The sequence below is a fragment of the Schistocerca nitens genome, chromosome 1 (assembly GCF_023898315.1).
Source record: "Schistocerca nitens isolate TAMUIC-IGC-003100 chromosome 1, iqSchNite1.1, whole genome shotgun sequence".
NCBI classification, from domain to species: domain Eukaryota; kingdom Metazoa; phylum Arthropoda; class Insecta; order Orthoptera; family Acrididae; genus Schistocerca; species Schistocerca nitens.
In genome coordinates, this window is record NC_064614.1 from 507,175,526 (window position 1) to 507,194,196 (window position 18,671).

At 38.3% G+C, this 18,671-nt stretch overlaps 2 protein-coding genes across 8 annotated transcripts in view; one reads left to right on the forward strand and one right to left on the reverse strand.

Annotated features, from left to right (window-relative positions):
• The window catches only part of LOC126253033 (protein preli-like), a 36,302-nt gene extending 35,988 nt beyond the window's left edge, over window positions 1-314 (reverse strand). The window contains exon 1 of the mRNA XM_049954104.1: window positions 18-314. Within this exon, the coding sequence (XP_049810061.1) occupies window positions 18-109 (92 nt within the window). The 5' untranslated portion in view covers window positions 110-314. The remainder of the gene's footprint in view (window positions 1-17) is intronic.
• Window positions 315-596: 282 nt separating this feature from the next.
• Window positions 597-18,671, forward strand: part of LOC126253041 (longitudinals lacking protein, isoforms H/M/V) — a 176,176-nt gene continuing 158,101 nt past the window's right edge. For 3 of the 7 annotated variants that reach the window (XM_049954116.1, XM_049954164.1, XM_049954133.1), the window contains exons 1-2: window positions 613-1,031; window positions 15,238-15,537. In XM_049954116.1, coding sequence (XP_049810073.1) covers window positions 15,382-15,537 — 156 coding nt within the window. In that variant the 5' untranslated portion in view covers window positions 613-1,031; window positions 15,238-15,381. Of the gene's footprint in view, window positions 1,032-1,371; window positions 1,492-1,808; window positions 1,925-1,971; window positions 2,323-15,237; window positions 15,538-18,671 lie in introns of those variants that run through there. The other 4 variants (XM_049954124.1, XM_049954147.1, XM_049954156.1 and 1 more) reach the window with 4 other exon arrangements.

Here is an 18,671-nt window from a genome sequence, read left to right on the forward strand (position 1 = left end):
TTAATGTTTCAACATACCTGTGCGGGTTGGGATATCTTCTCCAAAATCCTTGAGCAACTTGTTCCCAAGTATAGTGGAACACCGAACTTTGTTCAAAGTACCTCACCATTTTCGTACAAGGAATTGGCGCATAAAATGGGTACGCACACCAGTTTTTCAAGTACTTTTATTTGGATCCATTAATTACATCACCTTCGAAGTAAAGTTACAAAAAATTCTGCCAACTGCTTTTTAACAGTACTTAGGGGAATACACTCATCCTTACGTTCAAGCCATGCTACCTGCTAAAATCGTAGATAAACACTTCAGGGGTACAAACATTGGTGTCCACAGTACTTGTTATTGGGATCGAGTATTCGACTTCGTTTTTGCTGTTTTTAGTTCATATTGCCCATGCTGAAACCTCGCTATAATAAATATTTGTATATGCCAAAAAAGCACAAAAATTATATCATAAAATGTATTCGGTGAGAGCAGAAAGTGTTAAAGTAAATAAGAAGTTTTTGGTGTTGTTGACATTAAAAGATTTTATCTCGCACTGAACTTCACACTACTGTTGACAAATTCATAACAAATGCTTCACACATTGCGCACGGGGAACAATACCCTCTATGTTCATGAAGTGCGATTTGTTACGTATGTAGTGTACGTGTGTAGTTACAGACTAGTTTCATGTATTTGGAAGAAAGAAAAGTTATTAGTGAGTGTTGCATGAGTAAGATATTCATGTTTCCCTATTCACGTTTTGTTTCGAGTGTTTCCGCATAATTAGAGAAAACTAGTTTTATTAATGCCCACATGTTAATTCAACACCTTGTTTTGCTAGTTTCTTCTTGTTCAGTGCGACAAAAAGTGAAATGAAGTTTGTTTGCAATACGATCGTAGTATAGCGGTTCCGAGTTCAGGTGAATGACCTATAGGAACGGAAACTTATTCTGTTATGGCTCTCAGCTAAAAATCCCATCGTGTGTAAGAAGAAATATTATTCACACCTCAAAAGCTTATACACAATAATAAAGGTGCATACATAGGTGCGTATTATATGTTGTTACCTTTAAAATGTTGATTTGTCTATAGTTATAGAACTAATACAAAACTTAATTGTAGGGCTACATATAAATATTCATTTAGTCCAGTTATAAACGACCAGAAAGAATTAGATACGCCCATAAAGTCTTCCGAAACATTTGTGAAAGGTCAGATTATAATTGCCCCATTTCATAAAAAGTGCCATGAACGGGAGACAGCGTCTAGGCAAATTAATTTCACCCTGTTGAATGTTTCTATAGTTCACCTATTTGTAATTTAACGTGAGCAGTACAAAGCTTACTGAGTATTGTGGAACAAATAAAAAAAGGTGTATCATGGAGGTTTGAATATTTTGAAGCATACAAACGGGGGAAGAACGTTCATAGCGAGCGGAGAAGAGTAACTGTAAAATAGGGCGGTCTTGAAGATCGTCGCGTTTAAGCTTTTGTATATAATATAGAGGTAAGTCCCTAATCGGGATAATGTATTCTCCGTAATGTGTTTCCTGAAGCCAGCATCGATATGCCGCTGTAACCGATAGGACAACACGTGCGCCATTTTCAGTTTTTGACGAGAAATTAACTAGATTTTAAAAACTGACGTTACCGCTGTCTTGCCCTAAATAACTACCCCCACAATGTTAATGGCTGTAATGTTGCGACGCGTGTATAACGTGTATAGACTTGCATTCCGTTTTCTTTTTTAATATGAAAGCAGTGGTATAAGAGTGCGTCTTTCAGAATTTTTTAAGTCTCATTCAAACTGAGAAATGTTATCGACTAGAGAACAGGAATTAATTATCAAGAAATGCCAAGAAGCCTAATAAAACGTAGCGCACATAGTGCGTTGCAAACGAATGGCTGTACTATTGTAATTCGCAGTTTTGTAATTTACGGTAACCAGAAACGGAGTTGTGACAGTAGAATGTTATTTAGATATAACTAGTAATTATTGTAGGGTTCTTTACTGTGTTGCTTACCCAAATTCGCGCAACGTACCTACTAGTACGTAGAAGGGTAAAGGGTTGTGTGAATGCTAGCCTCAGCATTAGTGTATTTGGCGAGTATGTTCCTTGTAAGAGAAATATCAGCGGTACAGGGTTACTGATTATGGTGCAGTAATGAATATGTGATAAATCGGGCATCATCTGTTTGCTGTGCTGATACAACGGAAATCAGTTCCGATGAAAAACATAACGGGCCGTTGGTAGACTAGGTCACGAATGTTTTCGGGATGCGGTAGTGTTCGTTAGGCGAGTGCATGGCCGTAACTCAAGACACTTAACATAGTTTCGTAAGTAAAATCCTATCGTACTACGGCATTCACTACTTACTGTCAATTTCCCGAGTGGATTCAGCTTTAGCTAATAGGAAACACCAATTTCAGTTGTTTCTACTTTGTAGCAATTTTTTTATTGCCGTCTCTCTCTCTCTCTCTCTCTCTCTCTCTCTCTCTCACACACACACACACACACACACACACTTTTTACCGCCATCAGCATGTGAAATGAGATCTGTGGAAGCAGTCTGTAGAAGAAAATTGTTACAATTATATTAAACTTTCATAGATTTATGTTTGTCTCATGGGGGGGGGGGGGGGAGTAGGAAGTGCATAATTACAGTAACTTATACCTCCTCCACAGAAGGTTGTGTAACTCACACTTGCATATCTTCTGGAAAAGACTTTAATTTAAAGGGTAGAATGTTAGCTTTAATGTCCTGCCATTAGAGGTGAAGCACAAGATCTGACTAAAAGTGGCAGGAAATCAGCAGTGGTTTTCCAAATAAACCATTCTAGCACCTACTCAAAATGAGTTGGGAAGAAGACATATACCTAATAAAAGTGGTAACAAAGGATGGAGACTTGAATACTGCAATTCTCGAATGTGAGTCCAGTGTCTTGACCGCTCTTGTCAGTTTGCTTGATCCTTGATTAGCTGCTGAAATGGCAGTATGTTTATATGACAACATTGTCATCTGCAAACATTAAGAAAAATATGAATTCAAGGTGGTAAAGAAGGTAAACTTGATAAATTTATTATCATAATTTATTTTTTTATTTTCAAGGGTGTTTTTCCTCAAATGAATCAGTGAGACCCACACTGTTAATATGGTATGTAAACCATTTGTAGCTCTGTCGCATTTCCCAGATTGAAAACCAGTGTCATATTTAACAGAAAGTAGCAACATATACCAGATGAATCAAAGTTGTAATTCTGCATTTATTAAAATTAGCAATAGTTTTGTATTACTGTAACATATAGCAACAGATTACTGTAGCTGCTCCTGTCAGCATATTTACCACTTGGCTCATTCTACTTCCAAGGCAAAGTTCTGTCCTTATGACACCTGTGTCGCCCCACATATTAATGAGTGATTGATGTGTGGAACTGGTGTTTGCACCTTAGCGTAAACAACACAGATTTGACACATTTCATATTCTCTGGTCAGAATTAATTCACACTAGGGCATACTGCCACATATTTTTTCAAAGAATTTATTTGCATGAATGTCTGTTCCACTGACAAAGATTGGAACTATTATTTTTTCTTTTTATATTTACTGTTGATCTAGAAATTGGTTTACTAGCTCATGGTGCTTAATAGAAGATTTTTATTGACCTACATCATTTGTCCCCATATTCAAATTAGACAGAAAGAGGGAGGACTAGAGTGTGCTCTTGGAACTCCATTCTGAAATCATGATTGTGGTGACAGACTGATCTGTAGTGTAGCTCAAGTGTGGCTTAGATTGAAAGGTGATAATTTGTTTGAGAGTTGGCAATACCAATGAATATGAATGTGCCAAGTAAAGACTGGCAACATATTGACATGTAGGTAGGCTAATGTTTATACTTGCACCATATTCAAACTCACTTTGCCCTGTTTAATGCACTTTTTGTCACAAAAACTGAAGCTGTATGGTAAATTCAGAAAGTTTATATTAGGTAATGGGCATGTCTCAGAGTATTTTGATGCATGTTACGTAGGCCTACATATAAGATTCCTAATTTACAAAAAAAAATACAAGGGATTCAGTACATAACTTGTACCACAAGTAGAATTGGTCTTCCATAACTTTTACTGAAACATAACTCTCAGCAAGTTCACAATACCATTTGATCCAGCTCATGGAAAAAATTCAATGTTTTTGTGATTAATATAATGGACAGGCACCAGGAACATTATAAAACTTGCTACTTCTATATTTTTATGTATTTGTAATACCTAAGACATATATTGCCTCCAAGCACTTGGCTTGAGTTCTGTAGGAGAGTCTGTAGTAGCATCACAGCGTAAACATATGGTAACACAAAAAGGGTTTCATTTTATCATAAGAGTGATTTTGAAAAAGAAATTTAAATAATTTTAATTTCATTGGTGAATTATTGAACTGATAGTGAATCATGTACTGAACTGTTTAGTCTTATCATTTCTTATGGTGTATGGAGGGTGACAGAATCCTCAGGAATTTGACTCTAGGATTTAATGAGCATTACCAGCATTGAAATCGCTCTTTAAGTTTATTCCAATTTAAGTGCTGTGGATCTCCTACGGTCTAGATATAGAGCATGCAACATAAGCCAAATAAAACATGGTACAGTTTTTTTCTCAAACATCTGTGATGTTTACAGCTTACTGACTGCAAATGCAAGTTTAGTAGTGAAAAGTGACTGTCTAGTAAAGCAATAGGCCTAAAACACGCAAAGCAATTTTTAAGGCTGCTGGTAAGTGTCTGTTAACTCCACAAGAAGTTAATTATGTTCTTTTTGCAAAGATGCACTCAGCATGGCAAGGGTGTGGAGGGGAAGATTGACGAGCAACATGCCTCTGTAGAGCATCCCAAACAAGTTGCTTTGGGATTGAGATTGTGCGGTAGGAATGGCCACTATATTTATTTAACTGTTCGTTCAAGATGTTTGTACGTGGGATAAAGCCTCATATAATATACTGTTTTATCTTGTGGGGTGACGTCACCTGTTGGACTGACATAGATATATGTGTATATATACAGGGTGGTCAGAAAATGTCTGAAATGTTTGTAGTGATGTATGTATAGTATGTCTGCATATCTGTGTACCTGCTATTTCATAGAGAAAGACAGAGAGATGTGTGTATCCATGTTTGGCATGTGAACCATATCACAATTAGTAAATAATGCGATACCATGCCAAAAGACCTGTGGTATCATTAATATGGTGGAGATACGTGACTCAGGAAAGACCAATGACTTGAAACATCACAAATTTGCAAATAATTTCGTTATTTTAATTATGGGCTACACAAGGTAATAAAAAAAAAATGTTATCATAGTTTCGTTGGTTTCACAGTCTCACTTCAACCTAACTCAGACCCTAGGCTACACCACAGATTAGTCTGTTGCCACATCATTAAGAAAGAGTGGAAAGCAGAATGGCAGTACTGGATCCTTTAGTGTAATTGCAATCTGTAGTAGACGTAGATGTGTCTAGTATACAACATAATCTAAGCAAGTACTCAAAATAATTAAATTACGTATTATTAAAGAACACAAACAACATATGAAGATATCGCTGATGCCAGCTACGAAACACATGTTGTCACTGTCCAAAGAATACATCAGTGATTCGCGTTGTCTAGAAGACCGGCCATATCATTAATGGGATGTATTGTATTTATTATATTATTGCCAAGAGAGCAGTTTAATTAACCATGTAGCAATTGTGTACATCCTCATGGTAGCAAAGTTAAAATGAGGTAATACCACCTTTCATCCATGTATGATACTGTCCCTTAACCCATGGCTTTCACATCTGCCCTTTAGCTTGTAATGGCTGTGGTGCGACTACAACAGTTAACAACTTGTTAACGGGATGCAGTGTGTTTGCTGGCAAGATAGTATCAGGAGGGGTAAGAGTTACAGGTTCCCCCTCTCCTACACACATTTTTTCCTGTTGTATATGCTATATGTATGAAACCAGGACCAAAATAATTGTCACAATTTGTCTTTTATTGTCTTCATTTACCTTGCACATTGTGGTTTTACTTTGTTGTAATGAAAACTGAATTTCGTACAGAGCAAACATCAGTACAAGGATAACCTACAGATAAATCTCTTCAGTCTTCATTTCGTATTCATATTTGTTAGCTTCACCAAGTGTCAAACCAAGTTGTCACCTTCCGACCTAATTTAGACCTCAGACAGCGCTACAGATCAGTCTAGTCGCCACAATCGCAAGGGATGCTATCTCACTATAACTTTCACAAAGGTATGGGATCTGTTTAGGAAAATGTTAAACACCACTTCTCTTTTTACAAGGAAACTAATCTTATATTAATATGTGGAAAAGTGAAAGTAATGCCTTTTGAAACTAATTTTAACCACTTGATCTTCAGAGGATACTTTAAATACATTTATTCAATTTTTATTTAAGTTTAATCTGGTTTTGTAATATTCGTACTTCAGTCCATAGTTTTTAATATTTTACTTTGTTGTTGTATTATCATTAATTTTTTTGGATGATTATAATGTTGCCTGAAAGTGCACTAATAAAATTTGGGGGGGGGGGGGGGTTGATACCAGCCAATGAGGTGTGTTGTTAAAACGTGTGTGTGTGTGTGGGGGGGGGGGTTGATACCAGCCAATGAGATTTGTTGTTTCAAGCATTTGCATTCAAGATATTTGTGAGAAATTAATAGCAAAAAATGCCATTAGTCTAGGGGTGATTTGATGTCAAGTAATCTAGGGGTCCACATCACTTCTTTTGTTGAAATTTGACGTGCAGGTTTGGTATTTGATCACAGTGGAGATTTATAAATTTTAATACTTTTTGAGTGGAGGTCTTTTAAGTGGAAGGAGTGCAGATGTTACTGCGACATTTTAAAAATTTTAACCATCTTCAAGGTGTTGTAATTCAATGAGTAATTGTGATAATGCAAAAGAACATGGCAATGTAGTTGAACGGTCTGCATTGTGCACATTATGTAAGCTTTGTCATTTCCCAAACTATTTCTTTGGCACACAAAAGTTGTCAGTAACATTTGTCTTGACAAAAATTCTCTCATGTTGAAAATAGCTTGATCTCTTATCGCATTTGGTTTAGAAACCTCTCCTTTTGTGATCTTATATCCTGTTAGATTATTTATAAAACCTGTACGTTTTGTCACTTTTCGGTTCATAGTTTTTGAGAGAGACAGGTGTGAGGATTATGCCAGAGTGAGTGATGATGTTTTGGGCCTTGGTATCTTGGAAGGGGTGCATGATCTATTTGTGAGAGCATCTTTTTCTCTACAGATATCAAATTTCCTCAGATGTGTTTTCCTTGGAGTATTTGTCTTCAGCTCACTCTTTTGTCCATGTTTGCTCACACATAAATTTGCTTTTGAACAGGTTCTGCCTTGAGGGGCACACTTTTCCCCCTTTTTTTTTTTTACACAGACATATTTTGCCGAAGTCAAATTTTTTACCACATGCTGTGATTTTTGTGGTTCATGTGGCAACAAGACTGAAAATAACAAACCATTTGATGATGCTCTGTATCTTCAGCAAGACATGTCCAGGTAAAAAAAATGTTTGCTCAGGGTGGAACTATCCAAAAGCAAATTTGTCCTGTGGAAATTTGTAACAAATTTATTGCTGCTTTGGCTCTGCTTTCATCTGATGAATATGTGCAGAGTTCTCTTGGGGCTTGTCCTCTTAACAATCAGAGGGTTAAACACGATTTAAAAGACTACATCAAGTGCAAAGTTAATGAGACTCAAAGCTTAATAAGTAGTCAAGTGGCATCTGTTGGTTGGCTTCCATCCAGTTGAGTTACAGTGGTCTGCAGGTTCAGCTAAAAATGAGTATATGAAACATTCTGATTATACTCAGCTGTTGGCAGACTAGAAAGGAAAAAAATACACACTAAAATGAGTGTTACTAGACAATTTGATATAAATGTTAATTGTTTATTGAAACAAACATGACCAGGAAATTGGGTTTTCCAAATTCTTGCCTGTAGCATCATTTAAAAGGACTACACACTTTTGATGGATTTGAGAGCTTCCAATGCTGAATGAAAAGCTAGCATGCTTCATCAATGTGCAAACGACTGCCAGTTAATTATTTTGTCATAAAGATAGCATCAAAAATCTTCTGACTATTCACACGTTTGTTTTGAAAAATCTCAACATTGTGAAGCAAATCCTTGAGTCAGATGTGGTGTCCAAGGTGGTGTCCAATGTTTTTGGTGGGGAAAAGTGCAGCTGCTGCACATCTCATTGTTTATTTTGTTAAGACTGATTAAGTTTTTGCATAATTAGTTACAGCCAGACATGATACAGTTGTTACTTTAAAGAATCCTATATTTTATCTATGCTCTAAAGTATTGATTTGCATGAGAAACTTGACTGGGTGATGTAAACCTTCAGGAGAAGAAACTAAAAGGAAGTTTGAAATTCTGCAGCAGTGCTATCAATAAATCACTTTTGTTACTTGTAGTTACTTTTTTCTTTTACTTACTTTTTTTTTTGTTAGAAGTCACTTTTACTATGTTCTGTGGTGAAAGCAGCTTTAGGCATGTCGCCTGGGAGGGCTGAGGTTGAAAGGGGATTTTTCTGTGTAAAAAGATGTCTTACAGAGAACTGCACATCACATTCAGAAAAAACTGCCAATGTTATGGCAGTAAAAATTAAAATGAAATTGTATGACAACCCAGAAAAAGTATTTACGAAGAGCTGCTTTCTTTGGTGCAGTGTGCATGCAATAAAATACCGGCTCTACCTAGGAGGAGGAGAAGGAAGAAAAGCAAAAACAAAAATATGAAGAGGAAAAAAAGAACAGCTCAGGAGGAAGACAAGCAACAAAAACTTGCTGTGCAGAAAAAGAAGATTTTGTCATGTAGAAAAATATTTAAACAAAAACGACAGCAAGAAGAGGAATAACTTCTAGCACCTAATAATCTGACCTCTGAAGCTAATCAAAGACTCACAGAAGAAAGGTTTTCAGGAATTGCTATTCCTCTTGGTGAAATAAAGATAAAATAAGTATGAAGCATGTTGCTTTTGACAGATGTTAGGGTAAAGGTTAAAGAAATTATTTCTTCTTATTTGTAAACAGTCAATTATGATCTTAATTGGGCATTTTAATATGAGATATTTCCCCCTTTAAATCAGAAATATTGTTTTGAAATAATGCATTTTCACATCTAAAAACTGTTGGCAACCCTGTTTGGAGAAAAAGATGCTGTTTCAAATAGTAGTTAATGAAAGTGTGGATTAGGGCATTCCTTCTGTGATACAAGATTCAAAAATAACTCACCCTGAGAGCAAATTTGTTTTTGGGCAACTTAATCTCTCTCTCTCTCTCTCTCTCTCTCTCTCTCTCTCTCTCTTCCATTATGGACCACCTTAATCTCCTTTTGTTCTCACTTCAGGTGAATTTTCTCATCCTGAGGTCTGAGTGACCTGCCCGCCTACTTTCTAACGTTTCCCAAATTATCCCTTTTTCTGTAGTGAGGAAGAAAGTAGTAGTCTCAGAGGGTAGGACAGTTTTGTGTACTTCTGTATGTGTCTATAACACTGCTGGAATGTAGCCTCCAGAAAGTAAGTACTGGCCATTCTGTCTCTTTGTAATTTTCGCACTGATGTCTGTGCTGCCAGTGTCTTTGAATTTAACTGATTGTACTAGGTAAGGGCTCCACATGCTGGAGCAGAGAACTAGTCACATTAGTGTCTTGCGATTCCTTTGCAACTGCACTTAATCTTGCATTTGCCTTATCTAACAATGATTTCACATATTCATCACATTTTGTATCATTTCTTTGTACTACCCTGAAATATTTAAAAGTTACTTGCTGCATATTTTAGACACTTATATTGTAATATGTTAAAATTGATTTCTCTCTCTTTCGTAAATGTAATGTCTTGGATTTAAGCACATGTAAAGATTGTTATGATTCTTTGCACTAAATGGAAATTTTGTCAAACTCTTTCTGCCTGTGTAGCTGTTGACAGGATGTTAAACCCTAATCTTCCTTCCTTTCCTTCTTTCTGCATGTCCAATGTCAATAATTTCCTGCCGTAATATTCATTGTAAACATGCCTTTATTCTTACGGCATGTGGATAGCTGTCATCCTGTAATAAATCTCATTGTAGTGGTGTAGGTGTTAAGCTACCAGTAGGAGAAAAATATTAAGTACAATACGTTAATTCTGTCTGAAGAAGGCAAAGTAGTTTGTCACTTTGACAGCAGTCATTCTGCATCCCCTCTTCCATTTAGTGACTACATGACCTTTTCTCATAGATTCTGTATAAAATTGATTTCATGACCATATTTTCCAAGTAAATGGATAATAGTTAGAGATCAGGATTATTATGCCAGCTGTATTAATTCTAAATGTAGTGCCAAAAGTAACTTTGACATTGAAAATTGCTTTAACATCTTACATGTTGTTTATCTGCCAAACCTCAGTTGCTAGTGATAATCTAGTAATCATTTTTTGCGTTATAATAATGCAATTGAAGGAGGAAAAGTAACAACTCATTGAGTAGTTGAAGTACTGAATTATCAGTAGGCACATAAAAAATGCTGAGATCATTTCTAGCTTTAGGACAAATTATTCTTTAGAACTGTAGAGTACACACACATCTGCACACCTATATTGTCCCAGCTGACTACACTGTGCTGGAACTGCAGCTTGACCGGTGCCATACGCAGGAGGAGTTGGAAACTGTACACGGGAATAAAATAATGGAAGAGGGCTAAAGGAGGTGGTGTGAATACAAGATGAAACACAAAGCAAAAGTTGTATGCACTAATGGCTGGTAGATCCTGAAGGGCAGGATCATCTGCCTAATTGGAAATGTTATTCCTGTCCGCCACACCCAGAGGCACACACCCTATATGAAATATGAGAGCTGTGTGTGTTAGTGCATGAGGGACCAGTGTTGGCTCATAGCCTACTACTCTTGGAAGATCACCAAGGGCCTGCTAAGCTTAACATGCCCATCTGGTGGACATATCACCACCACCACCAGTGTCGGATGCCCTCACTTCATGAGACACTGCAGAAAGGTTCAGGATGTAGAAACAAAGAGTGGTGATAAGGAACTTAATGACACCACTCCTCTGTCTCTTCTGCTGTAAAGGCAAAGAGAAAATTGTCAATGGCATGTGGCATATCCATTAGGTCACCTATCCAAAGTATTGGCCATGTCCAACAATGCTTAACTTCAGTCATCTGACAGGAACCAGTGTAGCCACCTTGGATGGCCATTGACATTGCAAGATAAACTGAGTTGGCTTAGGTCATAGGACAGAAATGGCATTGGATGCAGGACAGGCTGGTGAAGATTAAGACCAGGAGGATTATGGGATCCAAAATGTGATACAGGGGCAGTTCCCATCTGCTGTTGGAGGGAAGGATCTAGATGGCATGGTTGTGAAGCAGTCATTGAAATTGAGCATGTTGTGCTCAGCAGTATGTACAATTACTGGACATTCAATTCCACTGTTGGCCACAATTTTGTTGTAACCATTTATTTAGGCACAACAGCTAGTAAAAATTCCAGCAGATCTGTAGTATGCTATGACCACTCTCAAAGGTGGCCCTGCCTCATTTACGACAGGGTAAGCATCGAAGTGGGCTGGAGTAGGATGTACTGGGTGCGTTTATTGGACAGGGTAAGCATGGAAGTGGGCTGGAGTAGGATGTACTGGGTGCGTTTATTGGACAGGTCTTGCACCTGATTCTTCCACAGGGGTGCAATGTAGATGACAAAGGCTTGGGAGTGGGTGTGACATAAGAGTGGTGTAGGGTATTGGGTGGACTGTGGAACACCATTGTGTGTAGGATGTTGCTCATTTCAGGGCATGATGGTAAGTAAGAACAGCTGTGGCAAAGGATATGGTCAAGTTGTTCCAGTCCAGGATGATATGAGGGGGATAAGGGAGGACTCTTTGCAGCTGGTTCCTGGAGTTCATCAGAGGATTAGGGGCATATGTGGATATGGTACAGGAAATGTGTATGGATAGATTTGGGGGATAATGCTTGTCTGCGAAAAGCCTTAGTAATGTGTTCAATATATTAGACAAGAAATTGCTAGTCACTTAGATGTGCTATCCGCAGGTGGTTAGACTATATAGGGTAGACTTATTTGTGTCAAATGTATGACCGCTATAAAATACAGGTATTGTTGTTAGTTAATGAGCTTGATATGGACAGATATTTGGATGTCACCATCACAGAAATATAGGTCAGCATCCAGGAAAGTGGCCCAAGGGCTTAGGGGGACCAAGTGAAGTGGGTGGGAGAGAAGGTGTTGCGACTCTAAAGGCATGGGGAATAGTTTCTTGGTCCATGGTCTAGATATGAATATTTTATTGGTGGATTAGAACCAGACAAGGGGCTGGGGAATTTGGGTGGCTATGGTTGCCTCCAGATGGTCCATAACAAGTTGTCTTATGGTGGTGATTTTTTTTTTTTTTTTCTCATGACCATGCCATTGGTTTGTTTGTATTGTTTGTACTTCTCTTCAAATGAGAAATGGTTAATGCATAAGGATGTTGTGTGTCAGGTACACAAAGAATGAATTTGTCGGTTTGGAGTTGGTAGCACGCTGGGATAGGTAGTGTTAGGTAGCAACAAGCACATGGGGATTGTTGATGTGTAAGCAGATGGTGTCACTAGTTAAGCCTAAGATTCCATTCATCGGATAAGGATTTCTCATTACCATATAAATGCAAATTACATTTTGTCAGATACTTTTCACTTAATTTATTGGGACATGTTGAACGTTAATATGTTTTTGCCATGTTCAGCATGTGTTCCTACTGATGTCCTGGAGAAGTCATTCTTCTGCCAAAACCACTGCTGGCACTGTTAAAGTGAAGTAAATTCGTGTGAAATGCGGTATTCTTCAGCAGGACTGGCGTGATTAGATTGTAAATCATGTAAATTCATAATTTTTCTTCTGTTAGTTAGGTTTATTAAATTTTATATACTTATATCACTTACGATCTTTCACATAGAATAACATGACTGTTCTCGAACAAAATTTCAAAATGCAATAGGCAGAGATTTCCAACTCTTCCCTCATCTTCAGTATCCCACAAATATAGTAGGTCGGCTGTGGTTGTTACAGTTCTTGCTCCAGGGAATTAGCCGACTGCAGAGGGGCAGAGCAAGTGACAACAACCAGAGCGTGCAAAGTTTAAAAGCTGGCCTTCCAGAAGGTTATAACTGCACACTGTCAGAATTGTGCAGCAATTTTCATGTGGGGTTGATTGCTGCCCTGATATCGTGCAAGTGTTCTTTTTTCACCTTAAAATACAAGTTTCAGTTGTTATTTCCTTGTCAGTATAGTACACATACCACACAGAACCTTACCATCATATCGTTACAACCTGAAAACACCATAAACCCATCCTGCCCGAAATATGTCTTAATTAGGGTGAAAAGCATCTGGAAAACTAAGTTTTGAGTTATTCAGTTGCACTTGAACATAACCGAAAAATCGCTAATTCAGTGTGTCTTACGAGGAACGGTCATTGTTCTGGCAATGATTATTCAAAGTAAAAAAGGCAAGGAAACGTGATGTAAAATATACACCTTACGAACAATGATTGGATATTTTGCTGTAGCAGAAATGAACAAGCACTTATAGGTCTTGAAGTATGCATTTCAGAGCTTGTGTTCACTGGGTTGTTCCCCCTCCCCCCCCCTCTCACCCCCACCCCTCCTCCCCATTCAGGCCACAGGCCACCACCTTTCTATAAAGGGCGTTCAAAAAGAAAGCCGGAGGCATATTTACAGAAACCAGTACCTTTATGTGAAGTATTGTCCCATGTGACACAAGGTGGTGTATGGCTGTCTCATAAAATTCCTGGTGCTGCTATGTTAACTAGTTCCGCACGTACAGCTGGACATCGGCATCCGAGGGGAATCGTTTGCCCCTCAGAGCCTTTTTAAGGCGACCAAAAATGGCATAATCACGGGGGGAAAGGTCCAGTCTGCATGGAGGGTGGCAGAGAACCTGCCATTTGAATTTCTGAATGATGCTACAACCGTGTTGGCTGTATGAGGCTTTGTATTGTCGTGGAGCAGAAGGACCCCACAGGTGAGATTGCCTGCTCGTTTTGATTTGATCGCTTGACGAAGGGTGTTCAAGGTTTGCGAGTAATGCTGGGCATTCACTGTTGTCCCGTGCTGCAGGAAGTGAATTAGGAGAGGGCCATCTTGGTTCTCTTAAAAAGGCTCCGAGGGGCAAATGATTCATGCGGACGACAACGTCCATCTGTATCTGCAGAACTGGTTAACACTGCAGCGCTGGGAATTTTATGAGATAGCCATTCACCGCCTTGTGTCACAGCGGGACAAGTGTCTCAACAGCCAGGGTCAATACTTCTGACATACAGGTACTGGTTTCTGTAATTATTCCTCCTGCTCATTTCTTTTTGAATGCCCCTTATAAGCTTGGGAAGTAGAGAGCTTTCAATAAGGTATTTATTTTTGAGTCCTTTTTTGGTTTGAAAGCTAGTTTGTCACATTCCTGTATATTGACCGTACCTCCTGGGACATCCTGTACATTATACCTTAACTTTAATTGTACATTTTTATTCTGCAACTGTTCATGAGCTACCTTTGCTGACCAATCTGTTCCTTTATCCTTGTTTAGGCTATTTATTAGAAGGCCAAATATTGCTTGGTAATTATATTTTTGTGAAATGTTGTCAGAATTTGTTTGTTTTAGCAGCTTACACTATCATTTTATTTTGCCATGGATAAATTTTTGAGTGTTTGGTAATATTTCTATTCCTTCTTGAATTCTGAAGGAGGTTATAGAATGTGATAACAGTAATATTCTGTAACAAACAGTGGAATAAGCAGACATAACCACTCGTTGTGTAGTGAAAGCGTTGAGAGATATAGGCCCATAAACTGAAACATGGTAACTCAGTTTATGAACATTTATTTTTCACCCCCTCCTCCCTCCAATTTTGTGTGTGGAGAAATGTTCACCTACATAGTCGAGGGCCATATACCTCCAGATGATTATTTTTCTCAGTATCGTTCAGGCTAGGAGCCATAATGGAATGGTGGGTTATATTTAGTTAGTTTTTATTGTGTGTGTGTGTGTGTGTGTGTGTGTGTGTGTGTGAGAGAGAGAGAGAGAGAGATTTTAGTCATTAATATTTTGACTGCTACTAATTTTTTGAAAATTTCTTTCTTTACTTTTGCATGGATAGAAGAGCTTGAAGAAACTCATGAATATCCAAGAAAGACACTGAATCAGGAGGAAGGCCCAGTTGGATACAAATTGGCTGACTGCTCAGATTATTAAGCGGTGAAAGAATTTCAGATAAGGAGGCAACAAGAACTTATAAAGTAAAATGAATACACATCAGAGAATGCTGCCACAGCAGTATTGTTTGAGGTGGAAGTACCACCACAACAATCTGCAAGTCATGTTCAGCCAACTGCTAGAGCGTGAAAGTTTTTGCGATGTGACCCTTGCATGTGAGGGCCGAACTTTGCGTGCTCACAAGGTTTGTATGAAGTTTCTAAAAGATTTCTGGCAAGACTATGAAGAGTTAGTTCTTGGTTTTGGCTGTTGCGTGTTGTGTGCAATTTTTTCTTATATACATTTTTGTAGCTTATCTTTTTCAAACATATTAAATGTCACAGACTCGGACACGTTTATTTAATAGTGAGTGAATTTCTAATTATGAGTGGGTATACACACAACTGTAATTTTTTGTGTTATTTTTTGAATGTTGTTAGCTGTTGTAAAGTACCAGTAAGTTCCAGTTTGAATTTCTAAATTCAAAATGCAAAACTGAGGTAAATGTTTATTTTCTTCCTCTGTGCTTTATTTTACTTAATTTATTGTTTTGACAAGTAGAAATTAATGGGTGTCTTTTGGAATTTGTTTTGTATAATTAATCTGGTTTTTTACTTCTGTGATAATCTTGGCACTCCAGATATTTTTCCCTGAAATGGATTATCAGCAGTGAATTTCTCTTACCACTGCATTAACTAAGAAGGCCTATTTTGTCATCCATAAAATATTAGGTTGGTGCACAAGTTTGTAGCGTTTTTGTTTTGCATGTTGGAATTCCAGTTGCTGTCGATTTATTTATCGATTGTCAATTTTTATTTGCAGTTCACTGTTGTTATTTGAGTGTACATATTGTCATTGTGAGATATTGATTGGAGTTGCAAACGCTAGAAAATGGTGTGCCAAGCAGAGAAATCAGAACCTTTCCGACATGTACTTCTGCTTGAGTTCAGTAGAGGGGTGACAGCAGTTGAGGCAGCCAGAAATATTTGCACCATGCCATTGGACAAAGCACAGCAAGAAAAGTTTTTCTTTGTATTAAGGAGGATCGTTACGATGTTACAGTCTGATCCATGAAGCATGGCAGTCCACGCATGACGAGGCATGGACGGAGATTGCATAGGCGACGATTCAAAATAAGAGCTGTGGTATGTGCATGTGCGTTGCTTGAAGAAAGTGTATATCCTGCAAATCGTGTTTCTCACTTGCTTATGCAGAATTTATCACTTTTCACCAAAATCATCGATGACAACTCGCTATGATCACATTTAATGCATAAATTAACTATGCCATTCACAGCAGAGTTCTCAGTACCCTACTGAAAGCTCTTTGGTTGACGGTGAATGTGTGACATAGGTGCGTAGAACAAGCCTAAACTCGACTGCCATCGTTCGTGACACAACTATAGTGACTGTCCACGTTCAGAAAGACATTCAGGAATTGATGAAGATTGTTTAAATGTCTCAATCCACAATGATCCACGTCAGTGTACTTGATAACTGGCAGATGTGATGAACTGTGCTCATTCCAAGGACATATGACATTTGTGTGCCATGGGAAAGGTTCAAAAATCAGGTTAATGGGTACCACTTGCTCTAAGCCAGAATCACAATCAGTGGGTGGTCATCTCTGATTGCTTCTCATCAATTGGCTCACGAGCAACACTGACTTTCCCTATCATGGATTGTTACTGATGACAAGAAGTGATGTCTTTCTGCTAACGTAAGGAATAGAATGGAAAAGTTGAGCCCTAACAAAGCAGCAACTCCCTGTACAAAAATCTATGCACATCCACAAAAGATAATGTTACACATCTGGTAGAACAGCGATGGTGTACTCAGAATTGCTTCCCGGAGGTGTAACCATCATTGCTGACATTTATTGTCAACAGATGAGTTGCCTTACAGACACAATCCAAGAACAATGACCAGGAAGACTGAGTGAAATGATGCTACTCCTCAATGCCTGCTCACATTCTGTTAAGACTGACATTTATTCATCGTATGGCATACATCGCTTATCTTGTAGACTTTATGTACAGTTTAATTACAAATTAACATTCAGACATTGAATATAATCACTAGCCTCATCTGTTGCAGCTAGGAAGTTGATGAAGGTTCTCTTCTCTTGTAAGCTTGAGCTGGACATTCTTATACAAGGGTTGGAATTTGAATAGAGGCAACTATTTATTTACAGCTCGCACAAAATAGATACATGTTTCAAAGTTTTACTGACCTTCAAAGCAGTCACCAGCATTGTGTATAACTCGTTGCCAGTGATGTGAAAGTCGTAGGATCCTCTTAGCAGTGCCAGTTGTGTTGATAGTTCAGGCAGCACGGTCTATTGCCCAACAAATTTGTAGCATTTCTGAAGCGAATGTCGTGAAGTGTATGGGCAGAGGGTTATTAATTACCTTGTTGTATTCTCCGAGGAGAGCATTTTTTGCTGTATCTCTGATGGTGGTATATGGCTTAGGGTTGGCAACTATATAGTAGAGGTGGATTATGTTGTGCCACTGATAAAGCTTACAGTGTGATTTAGTGCCACATCAGTTCTGCTTGTGTATGGGTTATAATCCATACTGGAGCACAGTGTTCTGCTACTGAGTAGACAAGGCCAGTTGCTGATGGATGGAGTGTTATCTGCTATGGAGCCCCCAAGTAGTGCCACACAATTTCTTGTCCTCATTTTGCTTGAAGTCTTTGTCAAGTGCTCCTTGCAAGAGAGTGTCCTGTCCAATGTAGCTCCTAGATATTTGGGGTAGCTGTTACAGTTAAGGCATTTCCCTTCAAGGATAGCATTAAGCTCTCTTCTTGCTGAGTGGTTTGCTAAGGTGGAGGCACGATTCTTTGGCCTTGTTTGGGTTTAGCTGTGGAAGTAGTCTTTCAGTGACTTTAGGTGGGAGCACAGGACATGTTCAGTGGCCTCAAATGATTCGTGTTGTACAGCTAGGGCCCAGTTGTTCATGTAGGCAAACTTCCTAGATTGACAGAAAACACTATAAAGGAGTTGCATTATGAAGTCATTTCACACCTGTCCTATTTACCTGATCTTGCACCCCCACATTTTCACCTTATGTGCTCTCTGTCAAACAATCTTAAAGGAATTTCCTTTCTGGATAAAAATGTGCTCTGAGCATAGCTCAGCAAGTACATCATCTTGAACCCATGTGATTTCTACAGCTGTGGAATCGAAAAGTTAGCCCAGCATTGGCAGACTGTTGTAAATAGTGAAGGAGAATATATTATTGATTGCTAAAATCTGTTATACGTATCTATTGTGTTTATTAAGTTATGGTAAAAAGCTATGGGGTCAATCCATGTCAAATCGCCCCACATTGTG